Here is an 18,890-nt window from a genome sequence, read left to right on the forward strand (position 1 = left end):
ATTTATTTGTCAGAGAAGGAGAGAGAGAGAGAGAGAGAGAGAGAGAGAGCACGCACAGGCAGAGGCAGAGGGAGAAGCAGGCTTCCTGCTGAGCAAGGAGCCTGATGTGGGACTCGATCCCAGGAGACTGGGATCATGACCTGAGCCAGAGGCAGCTGCTTAACCAACTGAGCCACCCAGGCGTCCCCAAAGACTGTATTCTAACCAACCACCTTAAAAACCAAGGCAAATGAATTATTTGAGTGCAAAGACTGTGTCTTACTCTGTCTTATATCTTCAGCCACTGACACTTAATTGCAGCCTCAAAAAGGCTTATGAATGAATGGTGAATGAACGACAACGAGCCCCATTATCCATGGTGGGAATAAAAATCAAAATGCATTCTCCCTGCTATCGCAGACCTATAGCATCCCTGAATTGTAAGTCTGATTGGCTAGCTGCCAATGTCATGAGTTACAGGAGTGTTTGTTGAACCCAAGAGCTGGGAGGCAGTTGGACTTCAGGTAACAGCTTTGCCTTGGAACCTGAAAGGCACAACTCCCTCTGTGTCTCCCCTGAGCTCTTCTCTGTGCATATGCTTTATTCTTCCTGCGAATCGACTTTCTCTGCTCCTCAAGACCACTTGGTGAAATATGGCCACCCTCAATTCCTGAATTTGCATTCAGGAATCAAACAGACAGATCAGCCTGGCTCTTTTGGCTCCAATTCGAAATTCCTGGGAGAAAAGATCTTATTGGCTCAGCTTTGCTCTTGATTCCAGTTCTGTTCCAATAAGCTATGACCAGAGGAGATGCTCACGCAGTAGAAGTGTGGGCAGAGACCCCCCCCCCCGCCCCAATAAATTCTGGAAGCAGCTCCCAGAGAAGAGGGAAATCACTGGGAACTTGGCAGACACTCCCAAAGATATCAGCTATAATTATCTTCACAAATGAGGCTCAGCACATTTTCCACCACAAATGGGTTTTTGAGAGAATAATAAATGCTGGGTTCCCATGACATGCTAATTAATAGCCTAATCTCTGCCAAAGAAAATTCTAAAAGTATTTTTAATTATTAAACCAAATCTAATTGCATCCTAAATAATTTGAGTTGCACGTTTGGCACTCTCCACTTCCTAAACATCTACTTCTCAAGTAAAGAGCAGGTCATGAACTAAAGTTCTCCAACTCCAACTCCAACTGCTGAATTCTAAGAGCCTCTGCCAGGGAACTCTGAACCCAATGTGCTCATCTCGTGTTGAAAAGTTGATCTCAACTGTCCCTCCTGGCCTGATTGACCTTCTCATCCAACCATCTCCGGTCCCACCTAAAGTGGAGATGGTCAACCACACATCCCCCATAAGGCCCCCTATAATGTGACTTCCTGGGATGACTTCCTCCTTCATCGCCCAAGATTTGCTTAAATCTCACCATTCAACAGGCTTCTCATGATAACCTCATGACAGTTGTCACTTACTCTTAACCTGGCACTCCTGGTTCCCATCAGCCACCATTATCTTTTCTTTTCCTCAGAGCATTGACTTCTAACACACCAAACAATTCACTTCTAGTACGTTCATTGTGTGTTTTGTTCATCACCTCCCAGCCAGTATTAGGATATTATCTTTCACACAGGCAGAGATTTTTGTCGCTTGTCTTCACTAGTGTATCTAAGTGTCTAGAACAGTATCTGGCATGTAATAGGTGATCAATAAATATGAGTTGAATAAATATCAAATGAGTGAATACAAAGGGGCAAAGATGAGTATAAACCCTGCTGGTGAGAGATAAGGAGGGTCTGTTCCCACCTGGACATTTTCATTGTGCTGTTTTCAGTATTATATAATTTGTCACAAACGTTTCCCTTTCCTTGTCTTTTCTAACTCTTTGCCCATTTTCAATTATTTGTTTCTTTGTGATTTGTGAGAGTGCTTTATATGTCTTAGATCTAGCCCTTTGTTAGTTACATGTGTTGCAAATATCTTTTCTCTATCTATGACTTGGCTTTTCATTTTGCCTATCTGTGTGTGGACACAAAGATTTCCACTTCAAATGTCAAATTTCTCAATCTTAGTGTTTATGTTTTGTATTTCTTATATATTGTCTAAGAAATTTTTATTTTCCCCAAGGTCATAAAGATATCCTTCTTTCTTTTTTTTTTAATATTTTATTTATTTATTTGAGAGAGTGAGTAAGAGAGAGCTAGCACAAGCAGGGAGAGGGGTTGAGGGAGAAGCAGACTCCCCACTGAGTGGGGAGCCTGCCTCAGGGCTTGATCCCAGGACCCCCAGGGACCGTGACCTGAGCTGAAAGCAGACGCTTAACCAATTGAGCCACCCAGGTGCTCCTCTTGTTTATTTCTTTCTGAAATTTATAATATTTGCCTTTTCACATTTAGGTCTTAATCTGTCTGAAATTAATTTGTGTGCAGATGTGAATTTGGAATTTAATTTTACTTTTTTTCATTTGAATAAGCTATTGTCCCAACACTCTTTATGGAGTCATCCTTCTTTAACCATTGATTTAAAAAGATACTTCTGTCCTATATTCAGTTTCCAGAGCTTCCTGAGTCTGTTTTCAGGTTCTCTCTTCTGTTGCATTGGTTTATTTGTGTATCTCCATAGGAATTCCACACTGTCTTAATTATGTATCTTTAAGTTTTAATATCTAATACAGCAAGTCATTTTATTTTTCTTTTTCAGAATTATCTTTGTTATTTATGGTGCTTTGCTCTTCCAAGTGAAGTTTGAGTCTTTTTATCAAGTCCATTAAAAACACTGCAAACGTTTTGACTGAAATGCATTCATTGATTAATTGGGGGAAAATTCACCACATTTATAATACTGAGTCTTCTAAACCACACACTTTGCGTAAATCTCTGTTTACTCCGATTTTCTTTTAGATCTTTTAATAACATTTCATAATTTCTCCACAGGGGTTTTGTGTAAGTTTTTTTTTAGGTTCGTTTCTAGGTACCTATATTAGTCAGTGTTCAACCAGAGAAACAAAAACCAGTAGAAGGAGATTATATATACGTGTGTGTGTGTGTGTGTGTGTGTGTGTGTTCTTTGCAATATGATATATATATCTTTGCAATATGATATATATATCATATTGCAAAGAATTGGCTTACATGATTGTGGAGACTGACAGGACAAGTCTGAAACCACAGGGCAGGCCATCAGGGAGGTCAGGCTGCAATTGCAGCTGAAGCTGCTGTCCATAAGTAGAATTTTCTATTCTTCAGGGTGCCTCAGCTTTGCCCTTAAGACCTTTCAACTGATTAAACCAGGTCCACCCAGACTATCTAAAATAATCTTCCTGACTTAAAGTCAAATGATTATGGGGGAGCCTGGGTGGCCCAGTCAGTTAAGTGTCCAAGTCTTGATTTCAACTTGGATAGTAATTTTAGGGTCCTGAGATCGAGACCAGTGTTGGGCTCCATGCTCAGCATGGAGTCTGCTTGAGATTCTGTCTCTCCCTCTGTCTTTGTCCCTCCCCCTGCTTTTGTGCCCTCTCTCTCTCTCTCTCAAAATAAATAAAATCTTTAAAAATAAAAGTTAAATGATTATGGACTTTAATCACTTAATGTCACAGCAACACCTAGATTAGTGTTTGACTAACTAGAGGCTGTAGCCTAAGCAAGACAATGTTGACCATCAAAATAACATCAGGGGGGTTTCCCCTCCTATTTTGAATATCTTGAGTGAAATCATGGTTTTTGTCTTTCTCAGCCTGACTTATTTCACTTAATGCTGCTATACTCTCTAGGTCTATCATGTTGGAGCAAATGGCAAGATCTCATCCTTTTTTATGGCTGCTTAATATTCTTAATATTTAACATTCTGATAATGCTTGTAAAACAGATCTTCCAACTCCCATTTTGATTCAGCTCTCTTGTATTGGGTAAAAAAGTAGAGAACAGCTCAGCCCTTCATGTCAAGCTGTGATCCTGGCTCTAGTTTGCCATCTTACATGGAGCATTTTTAGGTCCCTTTTAACCTCTAGAAATAACTCACTGTCATCAGGAGCCCCAAATGCCTTATCGATCAGCTTCCTCTAAGTATGTATTTCTGTTTGTTTTCTGGTCCATGGAGATACATATCTTGTATTAGAGCCCAACCATATCTTTTTTTGGCTTTATGTTTTATTTTTCACTGCTAGATGTTTGGGGCAAAGAAAGTTATTGAAATGTGAACTTATTGCAATGCCTTGATCAAAAATTCCTCCCTGGGCTCATGATTTCTTGCTTCAAGGCTGCCCTGGACACCTTTACCTTCTTCTGAGACCCTTAAAGGACATACATTCTTAAGTCATGGTGCCAATCAAAATTTACAATTTCCTTGAGCTTCTCCTGCCCATCTTTCCCTTCCTGCTACTACACAGAAGCAACCGTCTCAGGCTAGTGTATCACGAAGCTCAGTAACTCTGCTTGTTCTAATCTCCAGTCTTCGGAGTTTCCCAGCTGACACTTCAACTGATTGGCCTGACTGCTTCACTTAAGAAGCCAAATAACCCAGAAACCTTTAGACAGATAATACATTTTTTATAACACAAGATTAAAAAAAAAAAAAGTCATTCTACCATACCAGTTCTCCAGTCATTCCTTCCCTTGTATTCTCTCTGAAGGTGTTGAAGGGAGGTAGTTTGCATCCCAAGCTGGGAAAAGGAACATTGATATGAACCCAGAATTCTGGGGCAATCTCATTTGACTGGTTGGTTTGTTTAGAGAAGCCAAGCAGCCAACATTTTTTCTGCTGTACTTCTCAGGCCAAGTGCAAGTACTTCTGGGAGGGATCCTACTTGCAATGTTAGTTGCTGCCATCTAGTGCCCTATGTGGTGCAATAGTGTGATTCTTCAGTTCTTTTGTAAGGCCAGGAAGAAAGTAATTGCCTGGAGAGGGTTCTTAAAGACACCTACTCTTTAACCCTTATCAGAATTATAGGTTTAATTAAAATGAGGCTGAAAATAGAAGAACATATATTTATATTTTCAAAGAAAAATCCGACGCTAAGAATTTATGGATAGATTAAGCAGCTGAAAATATTTAAATAGCTGGCATCTTCAGACTCAAATTTTTAATAATGCGCCACAAATAAATACTCTGTGGTCTACTCTGATGTAGTTCCTTTATTCACTTGAGGCAGTATGGAAGCCAGTGGACCTCAACTTAGAAAATCATCAGAATGCCCTGGAAATACATTCCCAAAAAAACAAACTGAGAAGCTGGACCTCATTGAAATTAAAACCTTTTTTAATTTGGTTTGAATATGAAATATGTTCAACATATGAAAATATGTTCAACATCATATGTCATCAGGGAAATGGAAATTAAAACAACAATAAGATACCACTATACACATGTTAGAGTAGCCAAAATCCAGAACATTGACAACACCAAATGTTGGCAAGGATGTGGAGCAGCAGGAACTTCTTATAAAACTAAACATACTCTTCCCATACAACCCAGCAGTTGTAAGCCTTAGTATTTGCCCAAATGAATTGAAAATTGATGTCCACACAAAACCTGCACAGGGATGAGTGTGGCAGCTTTATTCATAATTTCCAAAATTTGGGTGTAACCAAATGTCCTTAGGAGATGAATGGATGAAGATATTGTGGTACATCCATATCATGGAATATTATTCAGCACTAAAAAAGAAATTAACTGCCAAGCTATGAAAATATGTGGAGAAAGCTTAAAGACTTATTTGCCTATTTTAGAAAGGGGTGGGGAGAATGAGCAGAGTGAGAGGCCAAGAGAAAGACAGAGAAGCAGACTCCATGCTGAGCATAGAGCCCAACAGGGGGCTCAATTTCATTACCCTAAGATCATGACCTGAACCAAAATCAAGAGTCAGACTTAACCAACTTAACCACACAGGTGCACCTATCTGGAGAAAATTTAAGTGTGTATTAATTGAAAGAAGCCAATCTGAAAAGACTATATACTGTATGATTCCAAAAATACTGACATTTCAGAGAAGACAAAACAACAGAGACAGTAAAAAGATCAGTTGTTGCCAGAGGGTAAGGGGAGGAAGAGAGGGATGAATGGACAAAACACAAAGGATTTTTAGAGCAATGAAACTATTCTGTAGGATACTACATTGGTTGATACATGTCATTATACATTTGTCCAAATCTATAGACTGTACACCACCAAGAGTGAACCCTAATTTAAACAATGGACTTTCAGTGATAATTATGTGTGAATGTAGGTTTATCCATTGTAACAGATGTACTGCTCTGGTAAGGGATGTTGATAGTGGAGGAGGCTAGCCACATGTGGGGGCAGGGAGTATCTGGGAACTCTCTGTACTTTACAGTTTTGCTATGAACCTGATCTTCCTTAAAAATTAAAGTTTATTATTTATATATATGTAATGTGAATATTCATTCCCAGAACAGATTCTAGACCTGTTGAATCACAATCCCCAGTGAATAACCCAGGGTTTTGGGTGTGTGTGTGTGTGTGTGTGTGTGTGTTTAATTCCAGGAGATTCTTATGATAAACCAGGTTTAGGAACAAGCAGAAGAGGAAGGCACATGGTATTTGGAACTGGATAAACCTGAATTTGAATTCTAGAGTTGCCATTTTCTATCTGTGCAAACTGGGACAATTATTAACCTCTCAACAATGAGGAATCATCATAATTACCCACAGCGTTCATGAGAGGACTGAACCAGATGACATTTTGGCCCTGGGAGTGACAGACAGGGGCAACTGTAAAGGTTCATGGGCCTCATCACCAGAAAGAACTAGATCCTGAACCAAGTCCAGGGAGTAGCACAAACATTTCCTTGTCCCCTCCTCAGATCCTGATTACCCACTCTGGTCACTGCTAATTCTTTTTCTCACAGGTGCCTGGATAACTCTTTCCCCTTGGTCTCTATTCCCCAAAGGTTCTGGTCTGATCGGCGGCTACCTCTTTATACCAGCAGGTCCCATTTTCCCAGCAGAGAAGAGAGCCAGACAAACCTCTCTCTTACTAGTCCTCATCACCTCTCATTGCATCCTTGCACGGTTCTCAAGTTAAACCCCCTCCTTTCTATACCTAAGGTGAGAATGGAACAGGGAATTACTTCCTAGCACAAGTGCAAATTGTCTAGCACAGGCACACATCTAACCTAAAGATGAGTTCTTTCCCTTTGTCTCTCCTCCCAGTCTCCAAATCCTTTGCCCTCATTTTCTTCCTTGCCAGGCGAGGTTTGGGCTGTGACAGGAGAAAGGAATGCAGGTTGTTTTCCCTGGAACAGCTTGGGTCCGGGCCCAGAGGCCAGGAAAGTGTTCTACAGAGAAGTAGCAGGAGGCACAGGTCATGCTTGCCTTGAGTGCTGCTCGGTCAGCATCTATTTCCCTGCTCCCCCCCACCCCCCGCCACTCTCTTTTTACTCTGGTCATCTTGAAAGCCAAGTGAACCTCCAGGTCTACCCCTTGATAATGCAACCAATCAGACTGCAATAAAAATTAATTTCAAAATGAACCATCGTTTGCCTTTAACGTTGAACTAAGATGGGAGTGGTGCTCACAGTTGGTGTACTCCTCATTCTCCTCCTACTTCTTAAGTCATCTCCAGCTTCTCTGGAGATCTTAAATACAGGTCACTCACCTAAGAACTGGAAGAGTCCAGCGGGGTGACTAAGAAATGAATAGAACAAATTCTTGGTGCTCCTTTCATCTCTAATACTCTAAGACCCTTGTTTTCGATAGCTTTGGACTTGGTCCCTCGATGCTGACAGAAAAGGATTCTTAAGGTATTTAGATCAAGAAGTCCCTGACAGCAGAGCAATAGGACAATAAAGAATCCAGATAAGTTGAAAAGCCTTTTGCATAGATATGACCATAATCTTGTTGAAATCGCTGTTCCTATGTGCTCTCAGGAATAAGTGCTGCTTTTGCAAGGTGTTAAGATAGTTTAATGTCTGGCTTTTATGTTTTATCATCTCATGGCATGAGGAATGCTGAATGCTCTAAATGTTGGACTTCTAGAGGCTTGAACCCATTGACCTGCCACAAGTAATTACTTCTGAAACGCTCCCGAGCCAGCATGAAGCCAGAACAACTCACAAAGCAAAGGTGAACTGTAGCTCTCGCTGGAGGGGGTGGGTAGTGGGGGGAGGTGGGCTCTCCTTTTCATATACTCCTTGCACAGAAGACCTCAAAGACAAATCTAACTATGAGGTCATTCAGAGTTAGGACCTCCCAAAGCTGTACGTTCTCTCCTGGGCCTGCCTCCAACTGGCAAATACTCTCATCTCTGAGGTAAACTCTGGGCCCTTCTCCACTTCCTAGTGAAAACAGGGAGATGTAGGTAAGAGAGATGAGTTTTCCTTGGACATTGCTAATTCTAGAAGTGTTCAAATTTATGAAAAATCTAGTGTAACTCTTTCTTTTTATTCTTCTTCTCAGGTGAAACCTTTCTCTTTATTCTCAGTTTTTAGGGCAAATCATTTCTATGAGGTGTTCCTAACTTATTTACCATAACCTCACCAAAAAAAGAATCCTTGGAAAAGGTCTTCTGAAGAGCTTTTCCCTTTTATTCATTTGTCATATTCTGCTGAGCAGACGCCCCTCATGCAGACATGAAAACTGGGAGGTAGTAGATTTTCAGTGCTTTCCACTCCTGATTCATTTTGGGGCCAGCCAGCTAGGCGCTGCTGCACAGCAGAATGATTTGGTAAAAGATGTCAAGGCCAGGTTTGTGACACTGGCAGCACTGTGGAGATGGTCCCCTCAGGAGGCTCGCAACTGCCAACACAGTCCCTGTCCCCAGGGCAGCAAAAGGGTATCACTGAGCACGTCTGACTGCCATACCCTTCCCTCACCTTTCCACAGCAAGCAACAAACAAGGGTGTTTTCACCCCTGGCTACCCTTAATAACTGTCTTCACTGTCCCCCCGGGGTTTGTGATGCACTGGGGGAGATCACCAAAGTCACAAATAATTGACTTCCTAATATACCAGGGCTTATATTGGTAAATGGGTGTCCAGGCTATAGAAATGGGTTCCATTAGCTATTCTGTGGCTCCCCCCTGATGTCATAGCCAGACAATGGCAGAAGAGGCAGGAAGAAAGAGGCCAATCTTACCCAACCAGAACACATTTCTGGGGAGACAGTAATGAGCATCTATTGACAGGGTAAGCGATCGTTCATCAAAATGAGATGCAGAAACATAGTTCCACTTAAGGTTTGCGAAACCCTACACGAACCTTAAAAACTGCATTATACACACAGCGAATCTCCATTCACTGATAGTGACACAAAGGACTCGGTGGGGAACTACAATGATCTACCTTTGACATCTCCTTGACAAGAGATCTCTATGGATTATAACTGATGGCTGATTAAGATCTCACTTTGGTCCAAAAAAAAAAAAAGGAGAAGAAAAAGAAAGAATAATCACAAGTTGTGGATCTCAGAGTCAGTAACAAATTACCCCATTCTAATGAATGTGTCATCTTTCCCAGCAGGAACTGGAAAAGAAGATGCAAACTCCAGGGTACACTCCCAGGAAGAGGCAATATTTACATAAGATGCGAATGCTGGAAATGAACCATAACAGACAAGAGGTAAGTATGAGAAGAGAGAAGAAGGCTGGCATATTTACCACATTTACTCCACATAATCACTGCCCTCGCACTCGAATGGTTTAGCATCCATCCCCAGGCTTTACTTAGCATTTTAAATTTGGTCATTGGCACCAAAGCCTCAACTACTAGAGCTGGGAAGCATCGGGAAGATCCCTTCTGCCACTGAGCCTTTTGAACCTTTTCTTTGTTTTGAGTCTCAAGGATGAATCTTTGTCCCAAGTCTCTCTGTTTTTTCTTTCTTTCCTTCCTCCCCACCTGCCAACACCCCCCCCCCCAACCGACCACAAATTGCTCTCATGACATTCTGGTTCCAGCAGAAAAATGAAGTTAGATCGCTTGTCTTGGTTCAGGAAAATAGAAGGGGGTGAGTCAGTCTTTATCTTGATACCTAGGCATCCTCCATAATCCACACCGTGGGGTTATCCTACAAGAACCAGCTCTTATAACAAACCCCTTTACAGTAATATCTCCTGGAATTGTCATATTCCAAACTCCTCACTCTCGTATTTAAGCCTAAAATCACTGTCTTCTACAATCCCAGAGTCAGTGGCCTACCAACAAATGTTTTACAACGGTCCTCCTCTTAAATCAAGCCATGCCTTTTTGAGACTCTCTCCTAACTAGACTGTGCATAGAGAAATTTCTATACCCTCTAATAGGAAAAAGAAAACTATGTTCTGGTTAGGGGACCAGAGTACACACAAGCACACGACTTGCAAAGTGCCTGGTCTGGTGACCTATTCTGGTGACAGGAGCTCAGGCGGAGAACACTAATCCATGACAGCTGATCATTTTCAGAAGAAAAGTCTTCCCAGGGAGGCAAGAAGTAATAAGCAAAAACCGAGGGACCATAAAGCCAAGAAAATCCTTCAAAGCGTCCCAAGAAATGATGACAGGGACCTTCCAACCTTGTTGCCGGATGAAACCTTAAACAGAAGAAGTCCAGGTCAGTCATGTAAATTATTTTAGCAAAATAAAATATTTCAAGTGTTTTAAAAATTTCATCAAATAAACTTCTGTCAGGAGTGGAGGGAGGGGGAGAGGTGGTGGATGGACAGCAAGTAGCCTTGGGTTTCTGCTGATATTGTACTTCCTGGAAAGTAGGGATCACGCCGTGTCATGCAATTTGGGGCGGCTGGAAGGAAAAGACAGACGGTCAAACACTGTTAGAAAATGTCTCTTTTTAGTGGTTTCCAGGGCTTCACATGCATTGTGGCCATCCTGGCTCCACCCCTAAGAAGAGAAGAGGCAAAAGAGCCTCTCAGCTTGTGGTTAAAGCGAATGAAGCAGGGGGACTTCTATTAAATAGCGAACTGGTATCAGCCAGTCTGCTGCCCGCAGACAACCTCCCCCACCCCGCTTTTTCCCTGCAGCCCTCAGAGGCTCATTCGGAGCATTGAAAACTGAAGCCCACCCCACTTGCTCCTTCTCAGTGGGTGAGCCCTCTACTTTCAGGGCCACTCAGGCCAGAGACCTGGGACCCTTCCAGCCCTCCTCCTCTCCCTCCTTGCAGCTGGATGGTCCCAAAGTCCTGTGGATGTCACAGGGAACTGAACTCTTTCTTAGCTTTCCCGCATTCCCAATGCCACCCACAGGGTATCGCGTCACACCAGGGCTATTGCTCCCGCCTCCCAACTCCTGTGTTCCTGCCTCAAATCTTCCCTTTCCTCCACCAACACTCTGTCCTGATGGCACTCGGTACAAGCCCAGGCCACCAGCACCAGCATCACCCGCAGAGTGGATGGGTCCCAGCCAGAGTGACGGAATCAGAAAATGTAGGGACAGAGGCCAGCCATCCAGGTTTAACACCCCCTTAGGTGCTTCTGATACCCCTTAAGTTTAAGAACCACGGCTCTACTTGATCATGAAAGTATTGGCCGCAGACCAGCAGCATCTGCGTCATCAGGGAGTTTATTAGAAATGCAGAATTTCAGGCCGCACTCTGGACCTCCTGAATCAGGATACACATTTTATTAAGATGCCCAGTGACTCTCATACACAGTCATTTCAGAAGCACAGTGTTAAGAGCCAAGTAATCTTATAAAATGCCAATGTGACCATATCATTCTCTTGCTTAAAAAAAATCCTCAGTGAGGGGCACCTGGGTGGCTCGGTCAGTTAAGTGTCTACCTTCCACTCACGTCACGATCCCAGGGTCTTGGAATGGAGCCCCACGTTAGGCTCCCTGCTCAGCAGGGAGTCCGTTTCGCCCTCTACCCTTCCCCTGGCTCATGCTCTCTCTCTCTCTCCCTCTCTCTCAAATAAATAAATAAAATCCTAAAAAAATAAAAATCCTCAGCGAGCCTCCATCAGCCTGAGGACAGTCTAAACTCCTCACCCTGGGGGCCCCAGGGTGGTGCAGTCGGGTAAGCATCAGACTCTGGATTTCCACGCGGATCATGATCTCACGGTCGTAAGGTGGAGCCCCGCGGAGGGCTCCACTCAGGGTTAGAGGTTGCTTTAGCTTTTCTCTCTCTCTCTCTCCCTTTACCCCTCCCTGCTCTAAAAAATAAGAAGTAAATAAAAATTTTAAAAATCAGCTCTTCACCCTGGTACTCTGAGCCTTCAGGATCCACTCTTGGCCCGCCATTGTGGCTGTCTCTGCAGCCATTCCTGTGCCTGACGTCGCCTCCAACCAGGCCAGACTGCTCAGGGACTTCCGACAGATGCCCTGTTCACAGCCTCTGTGCTGTGTGCTCCCACCAGTTAAAGCCCCATTACGTTTGCCCTGTCCGTCTTCCCCCAGGGCAAACCCACCCTATGAATACATAATATTGGTCATGTACGTGGTGGGCGGTGCTGTGAGCCACATCCCTTGTCAATAGGACTGACCACGGAGAGATCCACAGAAATCCCAGCCGTGTCTCTGGAGGTACTGAGCTTCTAAGAGGCCACGCTGCCAGCTGAAAGACACACCGCTCCTGCTCCGAGGAACAGGAGGCTTAATTAAATACAAAAAGGCTGAATAAATGTAAATCTCCTTGGGGAATCTATTGAACCTATATACTCCCCGGGGCCAGAATGAAATATGCTATGTGGGCACATAGATAAGCAGGTTTTACAATTTAGAACATATTGTCAAAACAACCCCCAAAACGTGTCTCAGCTGAAGTTAGATACCCAGAGTCATTGCTTGAAGGCAAGCCAAGAAAAACCAACATTGGTAAAAATCTTTGGAAGGTGCCCCAGATCTGGAGGGGCCCGGGAAGGGTGGTGGCACGAGGAAAAGAGAGTTTCTCTGCATGTCTGAGGCTTTTTAAAGCCGCTTCATTATGTTCTAGTTAAGGTTTAAAGATGTATTTATTTATTTATTTTAGTGGGAGAGAGCACGTGAGTGGTGGGAGGGGGGAGGGAGAGGGAGAATCTCAAGCAGGCTCGGTGCTGAGTGTGGAGCCAGACGTGGGGCTTGATCTCACAACCCTGAGATCGTGACCTGAGCTGAAACCAAGAGCTGGATGCTTAACCAGCTGAGCTGCCCAGGCACCCCTCTGGTTGAGGTCTGTCTACTGCTTGCCATGAGACAGCATACACTGTTGTTCTTAAATCCTCACACAGCAGGAACAGAAGGAGTTACTCCTGGCTGTCATGTGACAGAGCCAGAATTCAAGGCCCGGTCTTTCTGACTCCAAAGGCCTGCTCCACCGTCCCCACCCCCTTCTATACCCTCATCAGGAATCCAGGGACTTGGAGCTCTGTCCAGGACAACCTCGACAAAGTCTGCCAGTAGAGGGGAGTGACTCCTAACCTTATCTGCCAAGAGCAGGCAGTCTCTCCGCCCAGCCTAGATTTCACCACCATGATAGGCACGTGCTCCATCTATGACTCCTTGTGCTTACTCCCAGGTAGCATCTTTCCTTTCATTCCTTTTAGTTCGTTTTGCTTTCTCCTGAAAGTGGAACAAGGTCAAGATCATAGATTTACAGGAGCTTTCTGCTACCCCAGTTGTGGTCATTAAGATTCTGCTGTACCCACGTCCCCTTACGGAATGCTGTATTTGCCCATTCTTGTTCCCTCTTTGGGGAGGTGGGATGAGAGTTACAGGTCTCTTATGAGATAAAGGTCGGTCTTTGTTTAATGCTGCCTGTTTAAAATGAAATTTTACATATATCTTACATTTACACACTTTAAATACATTTCGTATCTATTTATATAACGAATTACACATGACTTGTATAATTCTATAATAATTACATATAACTTGTGCAATAAATTAGTTATAACTTAGAGGATGGCTCACTTGTTCCTAACTTACACAAAGCAAACATTGTTCTTCGGGTGGACTATTTCATGAGATTTAACACATCTATGTGACTCCTGCCTTTTCCAGAAGCCATGATCTAATCCAGGGTAGTGGATAGAAAAAGCATTGAACTTGAAATCAAAGCTCTTCCTTTGAGCCCCAAGAAATACATTTCTAAATGTAAACTCCATGGGAGCAGGGGCCTCTTTTTGTTTCTAGAACGGTGCCTGGTACACAGTAGCCTCTCCATAAACATTAGCTATATATTTGTCTAAACAGCTTTATTTCTGTATAGAGACAGAGATTTTAACTAAACTCTAGTTACTTAACCTCTTAACCTCTCTGAGCTTCAGGCTTCCCATCTGTAAAATAGAGTAAAGCCTTGTCTACCATGTAGGGTTTATGGAAAAATTAATCCAATATGTATAAAAGCAAATTTAAATGTAAAGCACCAAACCCATGCATGGAAATACAGACAATAGAAGAAGGATGGAACTGAGGTCTTAGAGTGAAAATAACCTTAAAGAAAACAACTTAGAGTGAAAATAACTGAAGGGAAGGTGGCCCCTTCAAAACATTGTCACCTTCACAATTCTGGTCTTATCAGGTGACCAGCACCATTAACTACTTAGTATTTTCTTTAAAGTATCCTGAGGGTTTGAGTGTGTGTGTGTGTGTGTGTGTGTGTGTTTAAAGATTTTATTTATTTGACAGAGAGATCACAAGTATGAAGAGAGGCAGGCAGAGAGAGAGGGGGGAGCAGGCTCCCCACTGAGCAGAGAGCCTGATGCGGGGCTCGATCCCAGGACCCTGAGATCATGACCCAAGCTGAAGGCAGAGGCTTAACACACTGAGCCACCTAGGCGCCCCGTGTATGTGTGTGTGAGTGTGTGTGTGTGCGTGTGTGTGTGTGTTTTTAATTAACCTTGTCTATGAAATAACTGTGAAATCTTGAGTTTGACGCAATGGTGATACATTTTGCTAAAGCATTTATGTATTAAAACATACATAACCATCAAACATTTTTTAATGCTTTAGAGAATCCTTATACTACCTAAAATCACTCCCTATTTCCGCCCCCCCCCCCCCCTGGCCTCTGTTGCTTTTCTCCCTTCCCAGATTCATTTTGAAGTTGGGCACATTCTCCTTTGCTCACCCAAAACCCATTTAGGTTTTTAAACGTATTTTTCTTTTTGTTTTTCCTGAAGTCTAGCAACCCCAGAGAATCAAGTAGGGTTTTATAAAAATGCAACAAGTAAAAAGACATCTAGCTGAGAAGTTCTTACACTTTAATGCTATGTATACAGAACTATGTATATAATATTTTATGAATGATTTAAGAGATACTCAAGGATAAAATTGAACATGTGAACTTGGTCTCACGCACTAACTTTAGGCCTGCATTATCATAACATCAAGAGTGGTGTGGGACTTAAGCTATTATTAATATTGCATTAGGTCTCACCATCAACAAATATTCTTTTCCTGTTTCAAAGCTCCTGCCTCTAGTCAGCAGAAAATTGCTGTTTCCAGTCTGAATGATGCTTCTAGTAGTTCTTGGCTCGTTCGCAAAGCAGAGATGATTACACCACCTGGTCTTTCCCAGTCCCAGTTACCAATACTTCTCACCTCCTCAAATTCTCTGATGGCTCACTGGTTCACACGTGTATTCATAAATGTGGTTCTTGGCTTTGCAATGGTACATACAATGAACAAGGAGAAGTTCGATGACAGTATAGCTGGGAGAGCTCACCATCTGAGAGAGTCGGAAGGTTTCCATGAGGCAGTGATATTTAGGCTGACACAGGAAGTAGCTGAACAAAGGGGATAGGGATCCATGTAAGTGTGAGGATCGAGGTGCTAGAACATTCAGAACTATTAATGGTCACAGTACATGCAAAAGCTCTTGAGTGGGAAGGAACCTGGCAGATTCTAGACACTGGGTGGGAAAGAGAAATTCAAGTAGTGATCAGAGATGGCTCCGGAGGCACACAGGGTCTTGCAAGTTGTGTCAAATAAGAACTTTGAACTTGAGTTTAAGATCAATGGGAAACCATTGAAAGGTCAGGGGAACCACACAATCAGGCTTACATTTTTAAGCATCACTCTGTCTACCCTGTGGAAGATGGATGAGAGGAGAATGCAAGGGATCATGGGGAGACAAGTGGTACAGACATAACAGAAGTGCATGTGAGAGATGGTGCTTGGACCAGGAGAGAGGGTGACAGAAGAGGAGCCAGATGTGAGATATTTAGGAGATAGCATTTGCAGAGCTCAGTGATGGACTGGATGTGGGTGTGCGGAGAGAGCAAGAAGACCAGGAGGCTTCTTGGGTTACTCTTGAAGAACTAGGCAGACAAGGGGGCAAAGCTGGAGCAATCTGCTGAATTAGAGCAACTGGGAGAAAACACGGATTTGAAAGAGAAAGAAAAGGTGAGTCTCTCATGTTGCCAGGAGGTAAAAATGGAAACGTCCAGCTGTACAAAAAAAAAAAAAAAAAAAAAAAGTGTATTGTAGCTCAGGAGAGAGATTGGGGTTGCAGACATGAATCAATTATGGTTTTTGGTCACTACTATGTGCATGGACAATAACAATAATTATAATAACATTCAAGAAGGGGAAGAGGGTAACTCCTCACTGAGGCAGAAAGGAAACTAATAAATCACAAGGCAGAAATGCTCACATTGAGATGTTTGACTTTCTTCTGTAACAGTATGCAATGTTAGCTATCAAGGGCTTAAATAAAATATGCCATAAGATTCAATAAACAATTATCCTTAAGATGACATCCAAATATTATGGCTGGTTCAACCGGATGGGGGGAACATTCTGGGTTTTGACCCAGGATGATTTTCCTAGCTCAGAAGTAGCCATTGCTTTTGTTTTGTTAAAGTCCAGGCTTGCTTGAGTAAGGCACCTGTTGTTCTGAAGTGCATTTTATTATTTTTTTTTAAGATTTATGTATTTATTTGTGGGGGAGAAAGAGAGAGAACATGAGCCAGGCAAGGAGAGGTAGAGAGAGAGGAAGAGAAAGAGAGAATTTCAAGCAGACTCCCTGCTGAGCATGGAACCAGACCTGGGACTTGATCCCATGACCCCGAGATCATGACCTGACATGAAATCAAGAGTTGGACATGTAACTGACTGAGCCACACAGGTGCTCCCTGAAGTGCATTTTAAAAGGGCGCTGGGTGCAGCTTGAATAAAAAGCTACAGATATAAGATCCTATGCCAAAAAATAAACAATTAAATCTCTTCTGGAAAGTAAAATAAAATACATGATCCTTTGAACTTCCTAGTTCTATAAGTCTGGGGTGTAGCCCAAGCATTTGCATTTCTAAAAACCTTCGCAGGCAATTCTAATATGTGAGAGCAGATGTAAAGTTCAGGGAAAGTGTGTATCGTGCATCTAGCACATAGTAGTTGTTCAATAAATAGCACTAGGTAACATCACCTGTGCAATACTCTTGCCAAAAATGCTTAACCTTAATCATAAACAGACAAACCCAGATTTAGGGCCATTCTATAAAACAATTGATCTGGATTATTATTATTATTATTATTATTTTAAGATTTTATTTATTTGACACACAGAGAAAGAAAGAATACAAGCAGGGGGAGTAGCAGGCAGAGGGAAAGGGGGAAGCAGGCTACCCATTAAGTAGGGAACCTGATATGGGACTCGATCCCAGGCCCCTGAGATCATGCCCTGAGCCGAAGTCACCGCTTAACTGACTAAGCCACCCAGGCGTCCAGTCTGGATTCTTTAAAAATATCAGTGTTAGGGAAAAAGAAGAAGACAGTGAATGGAGGGGGTTGGAGGAAGGAGAAGGGAGGGATCAAGAGTGAGAATGAGGGAGAGAGAGAGAAAGAAGAGTGGGGAGGAGGGAGAGAAAGAAGAGAAAAAAGAAAAGAGATAGGGAAGATTATGCAATATGTAATCCTAGATTGGATCCTGGATCAAAAAAATAAAACACAAATAGGCAAATAAAAAGCAGCTACAAAGAGCATCACTGGGACAATCGTGAATATTAGAATGTGGACCATATATTAGAAAACAGTAATATATCAACGTTAAATTTTGAAGTGTAATAGTTGTATTGTAGTTAAGCAGGAAAAGCACTTAGATTTGTGGTGATGTATTGGGGGGGTGTAACTGCAACTAATTCTCAAATAGCTCAGCTGAAAACCATGCGTGTGTGCATGTGTGTATAAAATGAAGGCAATAGTGTGACAAGATGTTGTCAGTGAGTTGGGACATATAGGTATGTATTGTGTTGTTCTTGTGACTTTCAGAAGATTTCTAAAAATTTAAAATAACAAGGAAAAATTTTAATGCTACGGAGCTATATATATATATATATATATATATATATATATAAAGTTGAACTCATTTATATATTTGAGTTTATATGTGTGTGTGTGTGTGTGTGTGTGTGTGTGTGTGTGTGTGTGATATTTACTATTAAGAGAAAAAAAATATTTAAACTTTAAATTTTTTGTAGGAAATTCCCAGAATGAAGATTTGGGAGAACACCAAGCAAGGAATGACTGTTGTCCCCAGAAAATTGGCAAAATGGAAACGTGGCTCTGTGAACAAGAGGCACGGGGCCAGCTTCTCTGGGACAGTTCTAGCTCTGACTCAGAGGAGTTGAGAAAAAGCGAGAAGAAACCACAAGCACTGGTGAGGACCAGGACAGAAAGAATCCCACTTTTTGATGAGTTTTTTGATTGAAAATAAAAATGCTATTCACCAGCCTAGAAACTGAGTGCACTGAAAGCTTGCATCCCTGTAAAAGTTCTTCAGGTTAGTTGTATGAATTATTTGGAGGAACCCAATTCACTGTCTTTTCTTTTGGAGTCTTACAGTTAACAGATTTGTCCTATATTATTAACTATGCTGCATAACTGCCTCAAAAGTTAGGGCCTTTGATTGTCCCTCTATTCTGTGGCTTGTGGGGTTCAGCTGGGTGGTTCTTCCTCTGGTCTCTCATGCGATCTTTCCATAGTGAAAGTCAGATGGCAGCTAGACCAGAGTCATTTGGAGGTTCAAACAGGATGAGGCAGCAGCTGGACC

At 42.4% G+C, this 18,890-nt stretch overlaps 1 protein-coding gene across 2 annotated transcripts in view; it reads left to right on the forward strand.

Moving 5' to 3' along the window:
* CCDC198 (coiled-coil domain containing 198) overlaps positions 1–18,574 on the forward strand; it is a 22,970-nt gene extending 4,396 nt beyond the window's left edge. Inside the window, exons 3-6 of one of the 2 annotated variants that reach the window (XM_032875309.1) lie at positions 7,973–8,059; positions 9,451–9,552; positions 10,372–10,519; positions 18,319–18,574. In XM_032875309.1, coding sequence (XP_032731200.1) covers positions 7,973–8,059; positions 9,451–9,552; positions 10,372–10,519; positions 18,319–18,548 — 567 coding nt within the window. In that variant the 3' untranslated portion in view covers positions 18,549–18,574. The remainder of the gene's footprint in view (positions 1–7,972; positions 8,060–9,450; positions 9,553–10,371; positions 10,520–18,318) is intronic. The other variant, XM_032875310.1, reaches the window with a different exon arrangement.
* The last annotated feature ends 316 nt before the right edge of the window (positions 18,575–18,890 follow it).

The sequence above is a fragment of the Lontra canadensis genome, unplaced genomic scaffold (assembly GCF_010015895.1).
Source record: "Lontra canadensis isolate GAN:19392208 unplaced genomic scaffold, GSC_riverotter_1.0 scaffold55, whole genome shotgun sequence".
NCBI lineage: Eukaryota > Metazoa > Chordata > Mammalia > Carnivora > Mustelidae > Lontra > Lontra canadensis.